At 33.0% G+C, this 21,994-nt stretch overlaps 1 protein-coding gene across 1 annotated transcript; it reads left to right on the plus strand.

Moving 5' to 3' along the window:
* The first annotated feature begins 3,752 nt into the window (after positions 1–3,752).
* Positions 3,753–3,926, plus strand: LOC143393798 (small integral membrane protein 30-like). Its single transcript, XM_076848257.2, has one exon. The coding sequence runs from the start codon at positions 3,753–3,755 to the stop codon at positions 3,924–3,926; it is 174 nt and encodes a 57-aa protein (XP_076704372.2).
* Positions 3,927–21,994: the final 18,068 nt, after the last annotated feature.

Raw genomic sequence — 21,994 nt, forward strand, 5'->3', positions numbered from 1 at the left:
ACCTTGTTCCTCTAGGTATGTTATAAAAAAAATTTTGTTTTTTGTGTGTGTGTGTGTGTAAACTGAAATAGTTGTGTAACCAAAGAACAGTTAACACAGGGTCTAGATTCCCATTAGTAATGTACTAACTTCACCAAAGGAGAGAAAATTCTCCTTGTGAGAGAAACTGCTGCCCATTTAGTGATTGAGAAGACCACTTTTTGACCACAGTGTTTTCCTTCGGGGTGTAGAGGATCATGAAATATGAGATCATGTTGTGTTGCTGAGTTTCCAGATTTGGCTCTCCACATATCATCTGGGAAAGTTAACATTCATAAGGATGCATTATCTGTATGTATTAGTTTTCTTTCATTGTTATAACAAAAAATAACAAAGTTACCTTTAAAATAATACATGTATTGACACATGCTTTCTGTAGGTCAAAAGTCTGGCATGGTTCAACTGGACTCACTGTTTTAGTTGGTTTCACAAGACTGAAAGTTTTATGTAGCTGAACTCATTGGAAGCTTCTGGGAAGGATGTGCTTACAAGATTGTCAAGTTATTGACAATATCTAGCTTCTTGTGGTTGCAGGATGAATGAGTTCATTTCCTCCCTGGCTGTCAGTTGCTGGATACCCTTTACTCCCAGGAGTCTCTATCCAATACGTAGATTGATCCCTTCATTCCATAGTCAGAAAATGTACATGAAATCCTTTTTCACTTGGAGTCTCTCTGACTTCCCCTTCTGTTGCTACTCTCTTGCCTCCTCTTCCACTATATTTCTCCAACATCATCAACTAGACATAGTTCTTTCCTTTTAAGGGATCATAAAGACTAGATTGGGTTCACAAAGGTAACCCAGATCCATAATCTTGATTATGTTTGCAAAATCCCTTTTAACACTTACTATTCATAAGTTCCAGGCATTAGGATATGGACATCTTTGGAGAGCCATTATGTCATCACACTGTTTTAATAGAAACTCTGAGAATTTTTTGGTTTCCTCTAATCAAGTCATTAGCAACTAGAAATGACTCTGAAGAATAATTTCCTCAGAGAGTGAGAATGTTTATTCAGTAAAGGAAGAAAACTGAAATTTTGGCTCAGAATTATTCACTTTGACCACTGTTTTAGTCAGCTTTTTTGTACTGTTAGCAAAATACCTGAAAATAAAAATTTCAGAAAAAAAAAAAGTTTATTTGGGGCTCACAGTTTCAGAGCTCTCAGTCCATAGATGGCCAACTTCGTTGTTCTGGGCCCAAGGTGAGGTATGATATCAAGGGAGAAGGGTTTGGTGGAGGAAAGTAGCTCAGGACATGGAAAGAGAGTTCCACTCACCAGGAACAAACTATAAACTCCAAAGACATGCCCCCAGTATCCCATCTCCTCCAGCCACACCCTACACGCCTAGTTGCCACCTAGGCAATCCTGATTGTGGAATTGAGACACTGATTAGGATAAAACTCTCATAACCCAAACATTTCACCTTTCAACTTTCTTACTTTGTCCAACACATAACTTAGAGATGAAAATAAAACAAAACAAACCATTTTACTTTAAATTCCTCTTGATATTTTAGAGGAAATCGTATATATGTAATGGTCTGTGCTGAGCATTCATAGAATAATGCACCTTAGGTGAATGTCTGCTTTTACCCCACTGCAGTGATTTAAACACATATAGTCTCTTATCATTTTTTTCTCTGGAGCCAGATCATATTCAATTTTTTTGCATATATGAACTTTGGGGGATTTTTTTTTCAGTATAGCATCAGAAAACTCAACCTATAATGTGCTGGAAAGTGCAGGAAAAGTATAGTAAGAAAATCTGAGATGCTTTCTGAGACTAATGGTGAGAGAAAATAGAAGCCCATACACTGAGGAGAATGAAGCTATGCAGCAGAGCACTGAAAGAGCATTTCTAGAACTTAGGTGGTGGTGTTAAATGGACATTCATGTTTGTCCTTGACTTTCCTATGATAAAGGGAAAACAGAAAAGGGTCCAATGAAAAATAGTCTTCAAGTACTATTGTTTAACTTATTAATAGATGTTCAAAGATGTTTTGATTCTCCCTGATGCTACTGGGCAACATGTAGAAACCATTGGCTCAATTAATTTTTATATATACTCTCTTGGTTTTTACTGGATTCAGAAGCCTTCCAAAGACTTTAAGGGCCTGAAGTTTAGAATACATTTTTGCTGTTAATAGTGCTCTACATTAGAGGAAAAGATACTGAAAAATATTTCTGCTGAAAAAGAGCACCATATGAATTATTTTCTATATTTGAGGTTAATGAAGTTATATCAATCACATATTTCTATTTTATAGCAGGTTAGTCCTATTAATAATTAAGTATTTTTTGGCTTTAAACTTGATCAGAGAGAATTAGTCTGACAGAGAATCAGAGGGAGGCAGACAACAATGTTATGCAAATTAGTCAATATGTGAAGAGATTAAACAGTACTTATATAAAATTATGCACTAGAGCTGAATTAATTCAAAGGACTATTTCAATGTAAATGAGTACAGGTGATCTTTTCTTTGATCAATTCTGGATAAGACTGTCCTAAAAGTTCATGTTTTACTGAGAAACAAACAATTTTGCTTCATGTTAGTTATATAATACTAGTGATAATGGGAGTAACAGAAGAGAAATATTGTGGCAAAATCGTCTTCCATAAATAATAAATAGATACCATTATATTATCATTGATCCTTTTGGTGTGTATTTTCCAAAATAGTCATACATTCAATGGAATGAATATACATGTATTTTCCATAGTGTGAATATATAGCAGGTTATTTGACTATCTTTTATGGTCATTTCTCTGTTACTGATATTTTTTGCAAGTCAAAATAATACCAAATTAATAACACTATGCTGATTTATTTTTTCTATATTATTGGAAATTTACCTTCATGATAGATTTTTATGTGGTAAGGTCAAAAGAGTCTATGTGGAATTCAACACAAATGTTTTGTGATATTTTGTAGTTTTGCTAGTATGCATATTAAACAGCAAACATAAAATTAAATGCATAAGTAATTCACATAATGGAATTAAAGGAGTAAAGTCTAAAACAATCATCCTTAAAATTTTACAAAATAATAGAAAAAATAATAATCTCAAGAACAAAAGTTATAAAATAAAGGGAGCTAAGACAATATGGAAAAGATACAAAAAATAACTTAATGGTAAAAAAATCATTAGAAATAAAAACTCTTGTTGGTTAAACTGCAGATTAGAAAGATTTGAAAAAGTCATGAGTAAACTCACTGGAGGATGATCTTGAAAAAATTCATGCCAAAGTAACTCATAGAGGTAAAGCAAAGAAATGTAAAACAGACTTGAAAAGAACTCAAGAGAATGAAATAGCAAGATTGAACTTGCATTTAAGTTGACTTTGAGAGGAAGGAGTAGGTTGAAACGGCTGATATTTAAAGATAATGGCTAAGAAAGAGTCGAGAACTGGTGAAAAGAATGAGTTACAGGTAGATAAATAATAATAGAACTATAACTTGACATTTACTGAATACTGGAGACAGGAAAGACTCTTGATGGCATCCAGGGGCTAGTTTACCAACAAAGGCATAATTAATAGATTTCTCAAAAGTCACAATAAGAGTCCTGTAATGGTTGCTTCCCGGAAAGTGATGTCATGTGCACTCTCTTAGCCTCAGCATCCAGAGCTCCAAAAAGGGAATATTTCAAGTCAGATTTTTATATATACCGTTTTGTTGGAACCTTTAGCCTTCAAGATTCCAACATTATGACCTCAGTTTCAACACAATTGCTCTTTATCATCATTTCACTGCTTTTGGTTCTGCCAGTTGTTGAAGCAGTAGAAGTCAAAGATGCAATCTTGTTTGGTGTGATTCTAAGCATTATAGGCATTTGTGCTTGCGTTGGTGTGTATGCACGAAACCAGAATGGACAGATATAACTTTCAAACTTCACCCTGAAAACTTTTCTGTTATTGAGGTTAAACCTGGGTTTTATTCTGTAATTTTCCCAATGAACAGTAATGGTTTCATATTCTAAGTTGTTTCCCGTGAAATGGGAACAAATAGATGTTCATTAAATGGGAAAAAATGTTTCTTTATAACAAATAATGCAGTGAAAACTGCAGCCTATAAATTGTATTTGCTGCTTAGAAAAAGGGTGAAAGATGTGGGATAGCATAAATTTACAGGAGTACTAGTTGATAGTTTCAAAATTCTCAAAGCATGTGAAATAGGAGGAAAAATCTCTTGTCCAGAATCTAGCAAATCTCCACTATTGAGAGTTATCATACTGCCTCCTGAATCCTTAAGGAGTCTTTTTCTCCATGTCTTTGTTTGTTTTCTCTCCCAAGTTAATATTGTACTTGAATATCAAATAGCCAAAATTGAAATGTTTATTTCTAGGGAATAAAATGTTTGGAAAAAAATGTATTTAATGTATCTAATATTGAAATGGAGAAAATTAATGTTAAAAAAATTAAATTGACATTGGAAGAGATTCAATGTATGCAAAACAAACTTTGTATTGAGTAATATCCCCATGTTGAGAAGTCCTATATTAATATAAACTCATCTGTTTTTTTTAAGTCACAATAAAAAAGAAAGTCAAAAATAACTAAACCTTTCACCTTAAATTCAGCTAAAATAAGATGTAAATAATAAATTTATAGGAAACAGAAACTTAGAGTTTACTACATAGTTAGTTTACTAAGGGTTTTTGTTACTGATTATACTTCATGATAAAAGAAATAGGACCTACAAGGTAGGACTGAAATTTGAGGAATAGTAGGGAAAATTTGGCAAATAACTATTGGTCACTCAGGAACATTGACTTTATATAAAACAACAACAACAACAAAACGTGTTTGAGATATCAAGAAACAAAAATTTCTCAATACTTTATTAGGGAGAAGCAATCAGAATGAGGTTTAAAGTTCTGATGTTTTGTTTATGAAGAATGCAAAGATAAACTTTGGACTTTTTTGAATCAAGTACACAGGTAAAAATATTGTGTAACAAAATAGTGTAAACAGAAATTTTGTATCAAAGGCAAAGAAAATGAAGATTATAATAACTGGACTAATCCAATTGAAGACAGGAAAGATGGAGGAGAGGCAAAGGCAAAGCAAGATAAATAGAAAATGTAAAGATGTGAGTCACTGATTTAAAAGGAATTAATGCAGTATTTTATGAAAACATTATTAAGTATATGTTCACACTGCAAAATGTTTGGCATTGTAAATGGTAACATTTTAAAGATTTTTTTAAAGACATTTATTTTTTATAAACATGCATTAATTACAAATTAATGGGTTTCATGTTGACATTTTCATACACATTTATCATGAGCTGATCATGTCCACCTTCCTTTCTGCCCCCCTTCTTCCCCTCCCCAACCCCTTCCCAGTCCTTAATGGTCCCTTTTGTACTTGGATAATAGTAAATGTGCAATACTTGTCTTTCTGTTTCTGGCTTATTTCACTTAACATGATTTTTATATTATCATTTAAAATGTCATCTAACATAAAAATACACAATCTCAAAGTGGATTGATAAAAACAGGGTGGACTATATATTTTGCCTGTTAATTTAGGTATATGCAGGTAGTATAAAAGGAAGTATGAGTATAGAAGAAACAAGATAACTATTTTTAAGATTTCTAGAGAGGAAAGTTGAAGAGGTTATTTCCTTTTGGGATGACAAATTGCCTAAATTTGATGGGTAGTGAAGAAAGAAGTAATCATAATGTGACCTCCTGAGCTCTCCGTGATTTTTTTTTCCTCTTTAAACAGTCCCTCCAGAATACATGTTTTCCAGGAAGGATGCGTGATTACTCTCCACTATTTTGAAGCTTGACCCTCCTGCAATACTGCTTATTACATTGATTCAGTCCATAGTGTTTTCTGATGTGAACGATGCAATTTGCTTACTTAGAGTTTCAAATAGATGATATGAGACAGAACAGATGCACGTTGTATTTATTTCAAACAACCTTCATAGACATTAACCCTCAGGAGTTCTTTCTTATATTCTACTTCCATAAGCAAAACCAAAACCAGATCTCAAAAATCTAAATGCAAAGAAAACATGATGTACATTATTGAGAAATGAGAACATTTGGAATTCACTATCTGAGAAGTTTCTGAATATTTTTTTTATTAGACAGCAAAAACAATACAGAAAAGTAAAGGAATAACTTTGTATAAAAGGTGGTGCTCAAAATGGAAACAAATTAACTTGCTGTGTTCATACTCATTTCCTTCTATTTTGAATACAGCAGATATTTGAAGACTCCTGCTCATTTCTTAAAGTCTCCTCTTTCATTGTTTTATCTTGCAGCATTCATAAATTTAAATGCAAAGGGTTCATTTCACTTAAAGAAAGATGTCATGCTTAATTTGAATTTCTTATTAAATATGCCCATCTGTCTACTAAATGAATACATTTTTAAAGTAAAACCATGGGTCATTTTGTAGTAAGTTCTGTCTATTTAATAATTAGTAAAGTAATGAAAGAAGAATGGCAGGGGCTGGGATTGTGGCTCAGCAGTAGAGCGCTCGCCTAGCACATGCAAGCCCTGGGTTTTATCCTCAGCACCACATAAAATTAAATAAATAAATAAATAAAATAAAGATATTGTGTCCAACTACAACTAAAAAATAAATATTAAAAAAAGAATGGCAGAAATAAAGTTAATAAATAAATTTTAATCACCCACTTAAATACTATGGGAAATGCATGTCCTTGGCCTTAGTGAACTTTAGAAACTTGGTGATGTAGAGATTAAAGTATTTTGTTATCAAATAATCTGTTTATGATTAGTTCATGAATCATTGTGTTTTGGCTATGTGTAGATATTGGAAAGGTTATGTTTCCAAGTTTGTTTTTAAACTTTTAACATTTAATATGCATGTTTACTTTGAATGATCAAAAACAAAGAGATAAAAACTAACATCAGGGCAGAAAGAATGGCTGGCATAATTAATTTTGTGCCTTCATTTGCCATGAAGATATATAGATACCAGAAAAAATATCACGTGCAAACTACATTTGATTATCACCTTAAAAGAGTATGGTCACTACCTGTTAGAATTGAAGAATGTATGTTTTAATTAGTTATGGAATTATACACTTTTCTAAAGGGCTTAACACAGAACTGTAGGCCAGTGTATCAGGACTAGAAAGATGCTGAGAGTAGAAAACATGTTCAATATAGCATGTGATATTATTTAACAGACATCAAGAAAGATTAAACTGAGACTAAGCTGTAATTTTTGTTTGTTTGTTGCTTTTAGATATACATGACAGTAGGGTATATTTTGACATATTCTATATACATAGAGTGCAACCCAATCGGATTTTGATCCCATTCTGTGGTTGAACAAGATGTGGAGTTACACTGGTCATGTATTCATATGTGAGAATAGGAAAGTTGTGTCTGGTTCTTTTTTCTTTCTTATTCCCATTCCTCCTCCCTTCCCTTCGTCTAATACAATGAACTTATATACTTCACCTTCTTAGCCTCCCTTGTTATAGGTTAGCATCCACATATCAGAGAGAACATTTGGCCTTTGGTTTGGGAGACTGGCTTATTTCACTTAGCATGATATTATCCAGCTCTATCCATTTACTGGGAAATGCCATAATTTCATTCTTCTTTATGGCTGAGTAATATCCCATTGTGCATATGTACCATATTTTCTTTATCCATTCATCTGTTGAAGGACATTTAGGTTAGTTTCATAGCTTGGCTATTGTGAATTGAGCTGCTATAAACATTGATCATCTGCGTCACTGTAGTATGCTGATTTTAATTCTTTTGGGTATAAACTGAGGATTAGGATAACTGCATCAAATGGTGGCTCCACTCCAGATTTTCTGAGGAATGTCCATACTGCTTTCCAGTGCTTGCACCAATTTGAGATAATTGCCATTCTAACTGGAGTGAGATGGAATGTCAGTATGATTTTAATTTGCCTTTCTCTAATTGCTAGAGATGTTGAACAATTTTTCATATTTTTTGAGCATTTCTTCTGTAAAGTGCCTGTTCAGTTTCTTTGCCCATTTATTGACTGGATTATTTGGAGTTTTTGTTTTTGTTTTGGGTGTTAAGATTTTTGATTTTTTTACATATCCTGCAGATTAATGCTCTGAGGTGCATATGGTAAAGATTTTCTCCCATTTTGTAAGTTCTCTGTTCATGTTTTTGATTATTTGTTTGCTATGAAAAAACTTTTTGTTTTATGCCATCCCATTTAATAATTCTTGATTTTACTTTTTGTGCTTTATGAGTCTTATTGAAGAAGTCCATTCTTGAGCTGACATGATGGAGAGTTGGGCCTATTTTTAATTCTAGTAGGCACAGAGTCTCTCATCTAATGCCTAGGTCCTTGATCCACTTTGAATTTTGTGCAGGGTGAGATATAAGGGTTCAATTTCAGTCTACTACAAATGTATTTCCCGTTTTCCAGCACCATTTCTTGAAGAGGTTATCTTTTCTCCAATGTATGTTAATGGCACCTTCGTCTAGTATGAGATAACTGTATTTTTGTGGGTTTGTCTCTGTGTCTTCAATTCTATTCCATTGGTCTTCAATTCTATTTGTGCTAACACCATGTCATTTTTGTTACTATAGCTCTATAGAATAATTTAAGGTCTGGTATTGTGATGCCTTCTACTTTACTTTTCTTGCTAAGGATTGCTTTGGCTATTCGGGGTCTCTTATTTTTCCAAATGAATTTCATGACTTCTTTTTCTATTTCTATGAAGAATGTCATTGGAATTTTAATGGGAATTGCAATAAATCTGTATAGTGTTCTTGGTAGTATGTCTATTTTGACAATAATAAGTCTGCCTATCTAAGAACATGGGAGATCTTTTCATTTCCTGAGGTCTTCTGCAATTTCTTTCTTTAGTGTTCTGTAGTTTTCATGATAGAGGTCTTTCACCTCTTTTATTTGAGTGATTCCCAAGTTTTGTTTGTTTGTTTGTTTGTTTTTTGAGGCTATTGTGAATGGAATAGTTTTCCTGATTTCTCAGGAATGCAATTGATTTATGGATGTTACTTTTATATTCTGCTACTTTGCTTAATTCATTTGTGAGTTCAAGAAGCTTTTTGGTAGAGATTTGGGGGGGGGGGGATCTTCTAAATATAGAATTATGTCGTTGGCAAATAGGTATAGTTTGAGTTCAAATGCTGTACCTGACTTGAAATTAACCTAATTACTTGAATATAAATATAATGAATATTTTTGTTTTCCCTTCCTTTTGAACTCACAACAATAAAAGAATAAAGCAGGCTTAACGAAATATGCAACTGTGATATTGGTGCTCCTAAGACTGTTTATCCGAGAGAAAAAAATTTTGTTCCCCTCAATTATAAACTTTCATGAAAACTGTCACTACAAGGTGAATGTAAAATCAATGAAGCAAACAGTGACACTCATGAATGCTATGTAAATATTTATCAACAGAATTTTTAAAAAATAATAGTACAAAATATTTTAGTATCCTTGCTTTCTGTCATTTACTCTTAATAACCTTATATTTTTGTAGCCCTTTATGGTTTATAGAATACTTTTAACTTGCTTTTATTTCTGGAATATAGTGTTTGCTCATGTCAGTGATCAAAAATTGTTGGCAATGCCCATTTTCATTAATTTTCTGCATACTGTTTTTAAATGTCTATATCTGGCTCTAATCAATATGGATAAATCCTTTGAAGTCTGGAATATTCAGAATTTTAGAAAAGTTTAATTAGAAAAAAATTAATGTATTAAAATTCAAGATATATGCTTGTATATTTTTATTATATTTAACAGATTAATTGTACCAATTAGTGAGTTTGACTGTGACATCTCCATATATGCATATATCATGCTTTGATTGGATCCATCCTCCCTAATGCCCTCCCTCATCCTCCATTTGTACCTCCTCCTCCCAGATTATTCCTATTCCCCAAGGCTCCCTCTTTAACTTTGAGATCATCTGTTTATCTGCTTGTTTGTTTGTTTTGTATTCAGAAATATGGAAGAAGGCGTGCAATACATGTCTTTCTGTGGCTGCCTTATTTCACTTAACTTGATGACCTCCACACCATTTGTTTTCTTGCAAATGACAAGATTTTCTTATTCATTATGGCTGAATGCTCCATTGTGTTTATATACAATATTTTCTTTCCATTTTTAAGAATATTTTATATGATTTCACTTGACAAATCCATATGTTTATATATGTGTGATACTATAAATTTTTCTTTAGTCATCTGTTGACAGGCACCTAGGCTGATCACATATATTTGCTATTCTGAATAGTGTCCCCCAATGAAATAAATAAATAAATAAAATAGGTGTCTATATAGTATGCTGACTTCAATACTTAGGAGTATTATACCTGGGTCATATAGTAGTTCTTTTAGATTGTTGAGAAATCTCTTTTGTCCTAGTGGTTGTACTAATTTACATTTCCACCAACAGTATATAAGGGTTCCTTTCCCCCTTATCCTTACCAGCATATGTTTTTATCATCGCCATACTGACTGGGGTGAGATAGAATGCCACAAACACAGGGCTTAATGCATACTAAGCAAGTGCTGTACCACTGAGCCATATTCCCAGCCCGAATGTCACTGAAGTTTGATTTGCATTTCCCTGATAGCTAAAGATGTCTGTGCATTTTTCATGTGTTTATTGGTCATTTATAATTCATACTTCTTTTGAGAATTGTTCAGATCATTTACCCAGTTATTGATTGGATTATTTGTCATTTTGTTGCTAGATTTTTTTTAGTTCTTTGTTTATTCTGGATAGTAATCCTTTCAGATGAATAGCTGGCAAAGATTTTCTCCCATTCTGTAGGCTGACTATTCACTCTGTTGATTGGTCCCTTTGGTGCTGTGCTCAGATATTTTTATTCTGCTACACACTTGACATTTCTAACAACATATTATTTAATAATTCATTTAAACTCTCCAGAAGGATTTACATCCCAGCTAATTCAATATTTTTTCCTAGTGAACTCCTCATTTAACAATATGCATTCTGTTTAGAATAGTTTTTCTATTTATAAAAATGTAAAATATAGTACACAGTTCCCACACTCTTATTTTTCTCAACTGTTAACACCTTACCTCAGTATGTCATGTTTGTTGTCACTAATTAACTCTACTACTGATATATTGATATTAAACAACCCTCAATATTACATTTTACCCAGTGTTGGTTTTTTTTCTGTTCCAGGATCACATCCAGGATGCCATGTTACAGCTCTAGTCATGATGTGTTAGCTCCTCTAGATTCTGATAGCTTGTCCCACTTCCCTTATTTCTGAAAAACTCAACAATTTTGAGGAGTACTGGTCAGATATTTTGGATCTCTCCCTCAGTTGGAAGCTAACCCTCAATAGGAATTTATTTATTTATTTATTTACTTACTTACTTATTTTAAGTTGAATGGAATGAAGAGCTTAGGGTCAAACACCACAAGTATTAAAAGAAATGCATACTATTGATGTGACTTACTACTATCAATTTTGCCCTAGATTGCCTGGCTGAGATAGTATTTTTCAGGATTCTCCACTGACAGGTTACTCTCTTTCCCGTCTCTCCCTACTGAACTCTTTGCAAGGAAGTCATTTGTCACAGTCCACTTTAAGGAATGAGAGTTATACTCTTCCTTCTTCATGGCATAGTAAGTGTACAAACTATTTGGAATTCTTCTAAATGGAAGATTTGCTTGTTATCTCTCATTTGCTTATTTATTCAATCATTTATTTATGTCTGTATGTACTCATGGCTATTCATTTTATACTTCAGATTATAGCTGATACTACATGGTTTTGTTGCTCAAATTGTCCTGGATTTAGTCATTGAAAGCTCTTTCAGTTGGATCCTGGGTCTATTTGACATACCCCATCTGTTTATGTGCATGTGTGCATGTGGGTGTATGCACACACATGTGTTTACTTTCTTTACTTTTTCTGCACTTCAAAGTATCCCAGATAAATCTTTTAGATTCTCTGCCACAGTCCCATAATTAGCCATTTCTCCAAGAAAACCTGTTTCCTTCTAATATGTTGGGGAATGGAATTTAAAAAACAAGATCTGGTACTATATAATCATTGCTACTAGGTGTCATTGCTTCTATACTTTTTAATTCACAAGGCAAAGAAATATGTGTATATATGAACATATGCACATATATGAACATGTATAAATATTTATATAAATATCTATATTAAGTGAAATATGACTTCATGTGGGTAATTTTAACTCTATTGTTTCATACTAACACCATAATACTGGTTTTGAGGACCCACCCTAATACCTTTACATTTAATTGGATTCAATTTTGACTCTGACATTAACTGTATTTCTGCATCACACTCCCTCTCCTTCTGTTATTTTGATGACAATGTTAGACATTTTGTATTTTTCCAGTCTTCCATGAGGTTCTGTTCCTTTTTAAAAAGTTTTTCTTCCTCTCATTCATTTGGAGTGGATAATTTCTTCAAGCTCATTCTTTCTCCACTGTGTTATTGAGCCCATTAAAAATGATTTTTATTTGCTGGTTTTTGCTATTGTATTTTTTAGTTCTAAAATCTTTATGAACTTTATTTTTCTGTCTTTGCTGAGACTTTCAAACGGCTTTTTTTTTTTTTCTTTTTTTTTTTTGCTTTGGGAATGTTGCTTAGTTCATGCTGCATTTTAATAATACCTGCTTGAAGTCTTTACATGGTTATTCCAACATTTCCATCCTGTCAGCATTGGTGTATGATGATTTTTGGGGTATATTAGTATTTTTCTTGTTCTTTTTATGTAAAGCTATTTTCATTATATCCTGAACATTTTTAATATGTTTTTCTTTAAATGTTATTTTAGTTGTAGACGGATACAATACCTTTATTTTATTTGATTATTTTTTATATGGTGCCGGAGATCAAACCCAATGTCTCACGCATGCTTGGCAAGCGCTCTACCACTGAGCCACAACTCCAGCCCCTTGAATGTTTTGAGATGACAAATATTGCTTAAATGCTATGGAAAATGCTTTCTTGTTTGTTTTTTAGCAGTTCACCTGATTAGGTGCAAGCTGGAAGTCACTACCAGTATTTTGTGAGTTTTTATTTCAATAGGTTCCATTTTAAAGCATTTGTAGTACCCTTCAGATCTGCCATTTAATGTACACTCAATGGTCTTTTTGTGTAATGGAGGGAAGTCTATTTTATTATTCTGATTTTCGAAACAAAAAGTTATGCCCTTTTTCACCCTAATTTCGGCTACTGTGCTTATCTCTGTGGCAAAGAGATAGGAGGGAAAAGAAAGAGGTTCACCCTACCCTTATGAAACCATGGTGCATCTGCTACAGAGCTCACACTTTAAGCTGCAGTGGGCCCTCACTACTATTATGTCAACACACCACCACATATTGTTTGGGAATTGGGATGCAAGATGGTTAAAGAGAAAGAGAGGGGATACAGGAGTGTTCCCCTCATTTTCTCACTGAGGCATTGACAGATGGGTTTCAGAGTTCTCTGTGTCTGTGCCAACACCCACTTTCAGATTTCTTGCTGCACTGAATCCAGACCTAGGGGCATCAGGAAAACATGGTAAACTCAAAACATATTCAGGGGTAACTTGAGTTCTTGTTTTCTTTCTAAATTCACCTGTTCATACTTATTGTACAGAATCATCAAATAGCTAACCCTTGTATTCTGTTCAGGTTTTTTTTTTTTTTTTGTACCTACAATAGAATGAGGTATGCTTACTGCATATTATCTAGAACCAGAATCTTTGAATGGTTATTTATGAAGATTGTAAGTGATGTTTTCTTCTTTTTTTTTTTTTTTTTTTGGTACAGGGATTGAACCAGGGTGCCTCATCACTGAGCCACATCCCCAGTTCATTTTATTTTTTGTTTCAAGATAGGATCTCACTAAGTTGCTCAAGTTTTCATTATGTTGCTGAGACTGGCCTTGAACTTGCAATCCTCCTGCTTCAGTCTCCCGAGTCTCTGGGATTAGAGGTGTGAGAGGTGTGTGCCACCATTCTGGCAAGCTTCTAAGTGATTTTAATTGCAGCCACCACTAAGAGTCACTAATATATGGGAAGATTTTAGGCTTCAGACGAGAGTGTGCCATATGTTAAATTGTACTTAACTCTCTAGAAATGTCTGTTTTCAAGTGATAAAAAGTAAATGATAATATATACCATCTAGGAAGATTATGGAAATTCAAAGATTGTACCTAAATTTCCATATATATATATATAGTGAGTTCTGTATATATTAAACACATCATTATTAAATATTTGAGTATTCCTTACAATTAACTTTCTTCCTTTAGTCTTAATTAATCCTTAATTTTTATTTGCCTTTTCTTTCTTTCCCTTTCCATTTTTCTGTTTTTCCTTCAGATTGCTCCTTTGAATTCTAGGCTCATAGGTCCAAGTGTCTATTTGAAATTTTCACATGACTTTCTGAAATTTACTTAAAAACTCAACATGAGCAAAATAAAACTCATGACTTTTGTCAGGTTTTTAAATTTGTACATTTTAGACAGACATAACAATGGGGTTCATTTTGACAAATTCATTAATGCATATCATATAATTCTCTCCATTTCAACCCTTAACAATAACCCCTTCCTTCCTTTCTTCATCCCACCCAGGCCACTTCTTCTCCTCTATTGGTATTCTTTCTATTTATTTCGTTATTTGTAATTGATGCATTTTAGTTACATATAAAATTGAAGTGCATTGTGGTATATTCATATGTGAACGTAGTGGTTCAACTTTGTTCCTCAGTTCTTTCCCTTTGCCTAAACTTCACCCTCACACATAGTCTTCTGCTTGTACTCTGCTGCTCTTCCTTCTATTTTTTGCAAGATGCCCATTTTTATTAATTTTTTCATATATTTGTTGGCATTTGTATTTTTTGAGAAATGTCTCTTTGATCATTCACCATTTATTGATTGGGTTATTAGATTTTGTGTTAATTATTTTGATTTCCTTATACATTCTGATTATTGGTCACCTGTCAGAAGATTAGATGGCAAAGATTCTCTACCATTCTCTAGACTGTCTCTTCAAATTCTTAACTGTTTCCTTTGCTGTGCAAAACTTTTTGATTTAATATTATCTCATTTATTATTGGTTCTATTTCTTGAGCTTTAGAAGTCATTAAGGAAGTCAGTGCCTGTACAAATATTTTATAACATTGCCCCTATGTTTTCTTCTAATATCTTTACTGTTGTGGCCCAATTCCTAGGTCTTTGATCCACTTTGAGTTGATATTTGTGCAGGGAGACTTGGGAGAGAATTTCATTCTTCTATGTGTAGATATCCAGTTTTTCTAGCAACATTTGTTAAAGAGTCTATCTTTTTTCCAACATATGTTTTATGCTTTTGACATGTTTATCAATGATCAGATTACTATATTTATGTGTATTTGTCTCTGTGTCTTCTATTCTATTACTTTTGTCTTCATATCTGCTTTTATGGCAATACCAGGCTGTTGTTTTGTTTTGTTTTGTTTTGACTATGTCTCTGTGGTAAAATTTGAGATCAGGCATTGTGATATTTGTAGCCTTCCTCTATTGCTCAGGATACTTTGGCTATTCTTTTATTCTTCCACATATTTTAGACTGTTTTTTCTAGTTCTGTGAAGAATGTCATCAATATTTTGAAGGGGATTGCATTGAATCTGGAGATTGCTTTTATACGATGGCAATTTTTTTAACTTTATTTTATTTATTTTTATGTGGTGCTGAGGATCAAACCCAGGGCCTTGCATGTGCAAGGCCAGTGCTCTACCGCTGAGCCATAACCCCAGCCCCAAGATGGCAATTTTGATGATGTTAATTCTTTCTATCTATAAATATGGTAGATCATTCTATCTTCTAAGTTTCTCTTCAAACTTTTCAATACTGTATAATTTTTATAGAAGTCTTTTATCTCTTTAGTTAGATTTATTCACAAGTATTTTATTTAATTTTTGAAACTATTGTGAATGAAATAGTTTTCTTGATTTCTTTCTTAGAAAATCCATTATTAGAGTATAGAATAATTATTTATTTTCATGTATTGATCTTATATACTGCAACTTCTCTGAATTTGTTTATCAGATTTAGAAGTCTTCTGAAGGAGTTTTTTTTTTTTTTTTTGCAAAAATCTTTAATGAAATATTAGCCAACTGCATGGAAAAACATATTAAGAAGATTATACACCATGACCAGGTTGATTTCATTCCAGAAACAAAAGAGAAGTTCAAAATATGTCAATCAATAAATGTAATTTATCACATAAATAGAACCAAGGACAAGAATCACACGATCATCTCAATAGATGCCAAGAAAGTCTTTGACAGAAGCCAGCACCCATTCATGTTAAAATCAATGAAGAAACTAGGTATAGAGGTAACATAGCTGAAAACCATAAAGGCTATATATCAAAACCCTTAGCCAACATAATACTTATCAAAAAAACTAAAATCAGGACTAAAACAAAGATGCCCACTCTTACTATTCCTCTTTAGCATAGTAATAGTAACTACAGCCAAAGTAATCAGGCAGGAGAAGGAGATTAAAGGGCTACAAATAGGAAAAGAAGTGAAATGATCTGTGTTTATTGACGACATGATCCTATTCTTAGAAGACCTTAAGAATTCATGACATTCTCCTCATACAACTGCCCTTCTTGCCTTCTATGTGTCGAAGAATGCCATTACTATTGTTCCAGTTATGAAAGTAAAAATCCTAACACTAATTTTTAATAGCATCTTCTCTTTTACCACTGCTTTATCTTATGTGAAACTATAACAATGCTCTGATGATTATACCTCTCAAATATTTCCTGATCTCTCCTACTTCCATTCCAACTCAAGGTACTTGTTTCTCTCCACTAAACTACTATAATAGCTTCCCAAATAATCTCACAATTCCACTTTTTAATTGGGCCATCTGACTCATTTTCCATATTACATATAGGGTGTTCTTTTCAATATTGAATTCTGATCACAGTTTTCTTTTGCTTAAAATGTTCAATAAACACTCTGAAAAAAAAAAGGCACACACACACACAGAGGTTCTCTGCCTGAAATACTTCCTCTGTTTCATATCATTACCTAAGCATACTCATACTGAAGCTCAGCTAAACTTTAGGGTTTTCAGAAAATAGTATTTGAATTCTACTAATAAGGAAAGTCCTCTATTATATATTTCATTACACCATTAAACTCCCTTCCATAACATTCTCACAAGCTCTTTGTGGTCTAAAACATTCCTATTCAGAGTTATCTACAGATCAGCATCACCAGCATCAACTAGGAACTGAAAATGCAGAATTTCTATTCTCACCTTAGACTTCCTGAATCGGAATTTCCATTTTTTTTTTTTAAATGAAAGCCCCAGGTATTTGTGTGCACATGAGTGTTTGAGAAATACTGGTGCAGAACACATCACTATTTAAATTATTCAGTTGTTGGATTTGTTGAAATTAGATTTTTCTGACTTTCTTGATACTGTTTTTTCTTGTAATTTACTATTGTAAATCAAAAAGAGCTCTCACCTTAAGTTATACTAAGAAAATGAAAATTGAGTAACTATTATATTCTGTATTACTTTACATTACGTATGTTTGCACATCAACTCTAATACACCCACTAGATTATTGATTTATCATAAGGTTCTAAGAGCAGATTTGAATATATATAATGAATTGTCACTTAAGCATTTAAAACAAGAAATTGGCTCTGTTGAGAGAGAAGTTGACAATTAATCCTGGGGTACTGGGCTACCTGGAAAATAAGAGGTTAAATGGCAAAGAAGTAACTTTTTTTAAGTTGTTATGCTTGCAGTGTAAAAAACAGGATTAAAGATATTTTTGAGAAGTGGCTTAAAATGATATTAAATATATTTTTAATGATGGCTTAGAAAAAACAAAACAAAACTCAATTGTTTGACTTTATTTTTAAAGGTTTCTTATGTGGGGATAAAACACAAATTTGCTTTCCTAGAGTCTTATCCAATAGAAACTTTCACATTAGCCTCTTGTTTTTATTTTAAGATTAACTGCCTTGAAAATAAAATTCTTAACCTGGATATTTGAGATAAAAATTATTAAATGATAGAATAAAGGCTTATGTTTCACAAATTGTATTCTCTTAATGCTTTATTCCTTTTTTATGTCTACTGTTTGAGAGCTATCAGCATTAGTTCATATATATCCTGAGCACAATAAGAAAATCACTATGAAAAATGAGTAATATCATTAAAAATTATCAAGGGTTTTCAAGTTTTTCTTTTAACGATGTGTACTTTGATCTTTTTTATTTCATCTAAACCAAAATTAATTTGACATTTGTATTAGTCTGACATTTCTGTAATTTGGATATTTGATTTGGACATAAACCTTTATTATTTTTTCTGTGAGCACTTCTCATGTGGCAATTCTAAGATTGGCATGTCTGCTACAGTTGATCAGCTTTCCATAAATATCTCCTGAAAGTGAATCAGCCCTTTCTTGCTGTCTGTTCAGGTAGGCAGGTTGCTCAAGTCTGGTAGGTAGTCAGCTTGGCTTCTATTTATCTGGGGAACTGAGAGTTCTTTTATTGTTGATCACTGGTCTACTCTAAAAGGGGCAGAGTTAGTACCCCTGTGCTTATTTGTACTCTTGGCCAAATAAAAGCTTTAGAATTAGGATCTGGGTAAGCAGGTTGCAGAAAGGGAGAGGTTCCAGGGTGTTTCAAGGTATAGGAAGCTATTGGAGTGCTTTTCTCTTCAGGTAAACACAGGCAGGTCAAGGAAGCAGACTAAGAATATACAGAGGAACTTTGTAGTTCTCTTTTCCAGCCTTTCCTAATGATGATCCAAATATTTATTTAGAACTATGACATTTAAAAAGCCAAAATATTTTTACTCTGTTATGATAGGTATAATGGTTAGTTTGTATGTTAATGTGACTGAACAGTTATTTAAACAAGCACTATTCTAAGTGTTGATTGTGAAGGTATTTTGTAGATGTGGTTAATATGTACAGTCAATTGATTTTCTGTCAAGAAGGTTATCTTCGATAATTGTTCATGGGCCTTGTTTAATCAATTAAACACCTCAAAAACAAAAGTTGAGGTTTCCTAGGGAAGAAGAAGTTTTACCTCAAGACCACAGTTATTAGCAACTGCTGGAGTTTATAGCCTGCCAGGCTACTTGATGAATTTCAAACTTGCCAATCCCCACAATTGCTTCAGACATTTCTCTGGAGAACCCTAATGCGGTAGGCATGACTTATTTTGTACTTTCTACCTTTTCTATTATTCATATATTCATCCAACAAATCCTTAACTAAGTATAAAAAATTGATCATACTTTTTGTGGGAATAAGATAATGAATAACTCAAGATTTCTTCTCTCAATGGCATTTCAATGTGATAAGGCAGGTGGGGACAAGTGTGTGTGTGTCTGTGTGTGTGTGTGTATGTGTGTGTGTGTGTAAAATAAGGCACATTAGACCACCATAAATGCTTAATAAACTAAATATTTTAAGATTCCAGAGAGTACATAAAACTCTTAGAGACACTTAAAAAGTAGCAGAGATAAAGGAGAGGAACAAAAAACTTGTTGAAGGAAAAAAAAAGGAGCACATGGTAATTGACAAAACTTTTGCTTCATGGGGGGGAATAGGAATCAGGTTTAAAAAGCAAGAAAATACATCTGAAAAAAAGTTGAATGGATTCAGTGATAAAACTTTAATGTCATTTTGTGAAGTTGTACATTTTTCTGTATTCATTGGGCACTATTTTGGTCAATGGTAATGTTTGTGCTTAAAATGATAAATGTATTGTCTCCAATAAATCAGAATGGAGAAAGAGACACATTTATCATTTACAGAAAAGTACATGGTAATTTGAAAAGATATGCCATTTAAGATAATTTCGATAATACATTTGAATTCTATCTGGAATACAAAGATGGAAATTATTATCTGCTCGTGGCTTTTGAAACAAAATATTTTACAAATATGTCACAATGAAAATGACTATTCTGTATAATTAAAGTGCACTAGTGAAAAATGAAAAAAAAAATTGGAAGATTGGTTATTTTTTGTCTGAGTTCAGTATTTAAATGTATTCTGAAATATTTAATAATGGTAATATATTGCCGCAGTCTGGCTGGGCACAAATCACGAGCCACTGAAGCAGGAACAAACTTTATTTCTGAACTCCACCAGCACACTCCACACAGGCTCCCGGGAACTCCCCCCAAACGCCACGCGGGGCCTCCAGGAACCAGCAACGGGAAAATCCCTCTTCTGGCACTTCCCCAACCTATGGGAACTCTCAGGGAATCCCTCGAGAGCTCAAGTGGAACTCAACGGGAACTCCGCCAGAACTCAAAAGTCATCATCTTAATGGCTCGCTAGCGTCACCTCTCAACCACTACTTCTGGCAAAAATGCCATGCGTCATCCCGACTCAGCTGTGGCCCTCAACAATATATAGATATGCTACAGCAAAAATCTGTGCCATTAGACAGAAAGGTATTATTGGACCTTAGGTCAATAAGGATCAATGATGAAACTAAGGGAGAACCCTGGAAATGAATCTGGGCCCCCTCTGAAGTAAAGTCTTTCATTGTTAACCATTTTTATAGAGTGCTTCTTGGCTACTTTTTTGCTGAAGTACTATGTAATCAGGATGTATGGACAAAGGACAAGATTTAAGCAACTTAAAAATGTACTGAAAATATTTTATTTTAAAATAGTTTAATTATTTCTAAAATTAGGAGAATACATATATCTTAATAGTACCTAGTAGATGACTATACATTTCGTAAGGGGAGGATTTGAATAGTCATTGGATTGGGAATATTTGAGAGCTGTATAATTGATTATTAATAAACTAAGTATTTTAAGATTCCAGAAAGTACATAAAACTCTTATATATCCCTAAAGCACTGTGTCTATCTTTTATCAAGATAGGCAGATATTTATGAATGCAATCAATTTGTAATATTATGAACAGCTGGTGACTTATTGCTTTGTCTTCAGTTATTAGTCACCTTTTATCTGTCATCATTAACTCAAACTCCATTTATATATTGTCATAGGTTAAGAATCAACCTGCATAATAAATATAAAAATTGAAATATGGCACATATTTTATTTTTGTGTATAATTATATTTCATATCAACAAACCAAGTAATTCCCTTTGCTTCAGTATATGAAATTAGACTTTTTTAAAAGATCATCTTTTTAAACAGGATAATGTGCTCAAATTGGTTCAGAAGGAATGTATGAGGAAAGTCTTAGAAGCTCACCATCTGTTTGGGGCTCACCAATCACACCCTCAGTGAGAACATTCCGAAGAGAAATGGATTCTTCTTTCCCAACTGTTCACTCAGTTTCTAGGGCCTGGAAAAACATATGCAATTCTCTGATTTTTTTTTCCACTAAAGATAATGATTTAGGTAATGTAAGATATATTTTATCTACAGAGATCAAAATTAACTATTTTCTGACTCTTGTTCGCTGTTTGGATGCTTCTGAAAGAGTTCAAACAATTGGAAGTCATTTCAGATTCAAGTATGGCTAATTTTAAAAGTAGCTAACCAAATAAGTCTTAAAAGTCTACTCCAAAAATCATGGACTTTGGAGCTAGACATGACGGATTCAGAATCCTGGAGGGAGTCCTTTTAGACTTGGGCAAGTCCTTTAGCCTCTGGCTTCAATTTGCTCATCTTAAACTGATCAAAACAATGTGATGATTAAACATTCTGCACATGAAATGCTAGCAGAGAGTTTTATATGGTACACATTTAGTTTGCTATTCCCATTGACTATGAAAATTAGAGTAATGCAGAAGTCCAAAACTTAAATACAGCAGAGTAAACTAGGTAATCAAGCAAAATGGTGAAAATCTTAGTTTTAAATATTTATTCATGAAATTAATGATCTTGATATTTTCATTACTTAGCTAATTTATTACTTTATCTTGTGCTTTTAATTAAGCAGGACAATAAA

The sequence above is a fragment of the Callospermophilus lateralis genome, chromosome 3, assembly GCF_048772815.1.
Source record: "Callospermophilus lateralis isolate mCalLat2 chromosome 3, mCalLat2.hap1, whole genome shotgun sequence".
Lineage (NCBI taxonomy): Eukaryota > Metazoa > Chordata > Mammalia > Rodentia > Sciuridae > Callospermophilus > Callospermophilus lateralis.

What these genes read in the sequence shown, in the direction of transcription:
- LOC143393798 (XM_076848257.2), top strand. Translation starts at nt 3,753, where the DNA reads ATGACCTCAGTTTCAACACAATTGCTCTTTATCATCATTTCACTGCTT.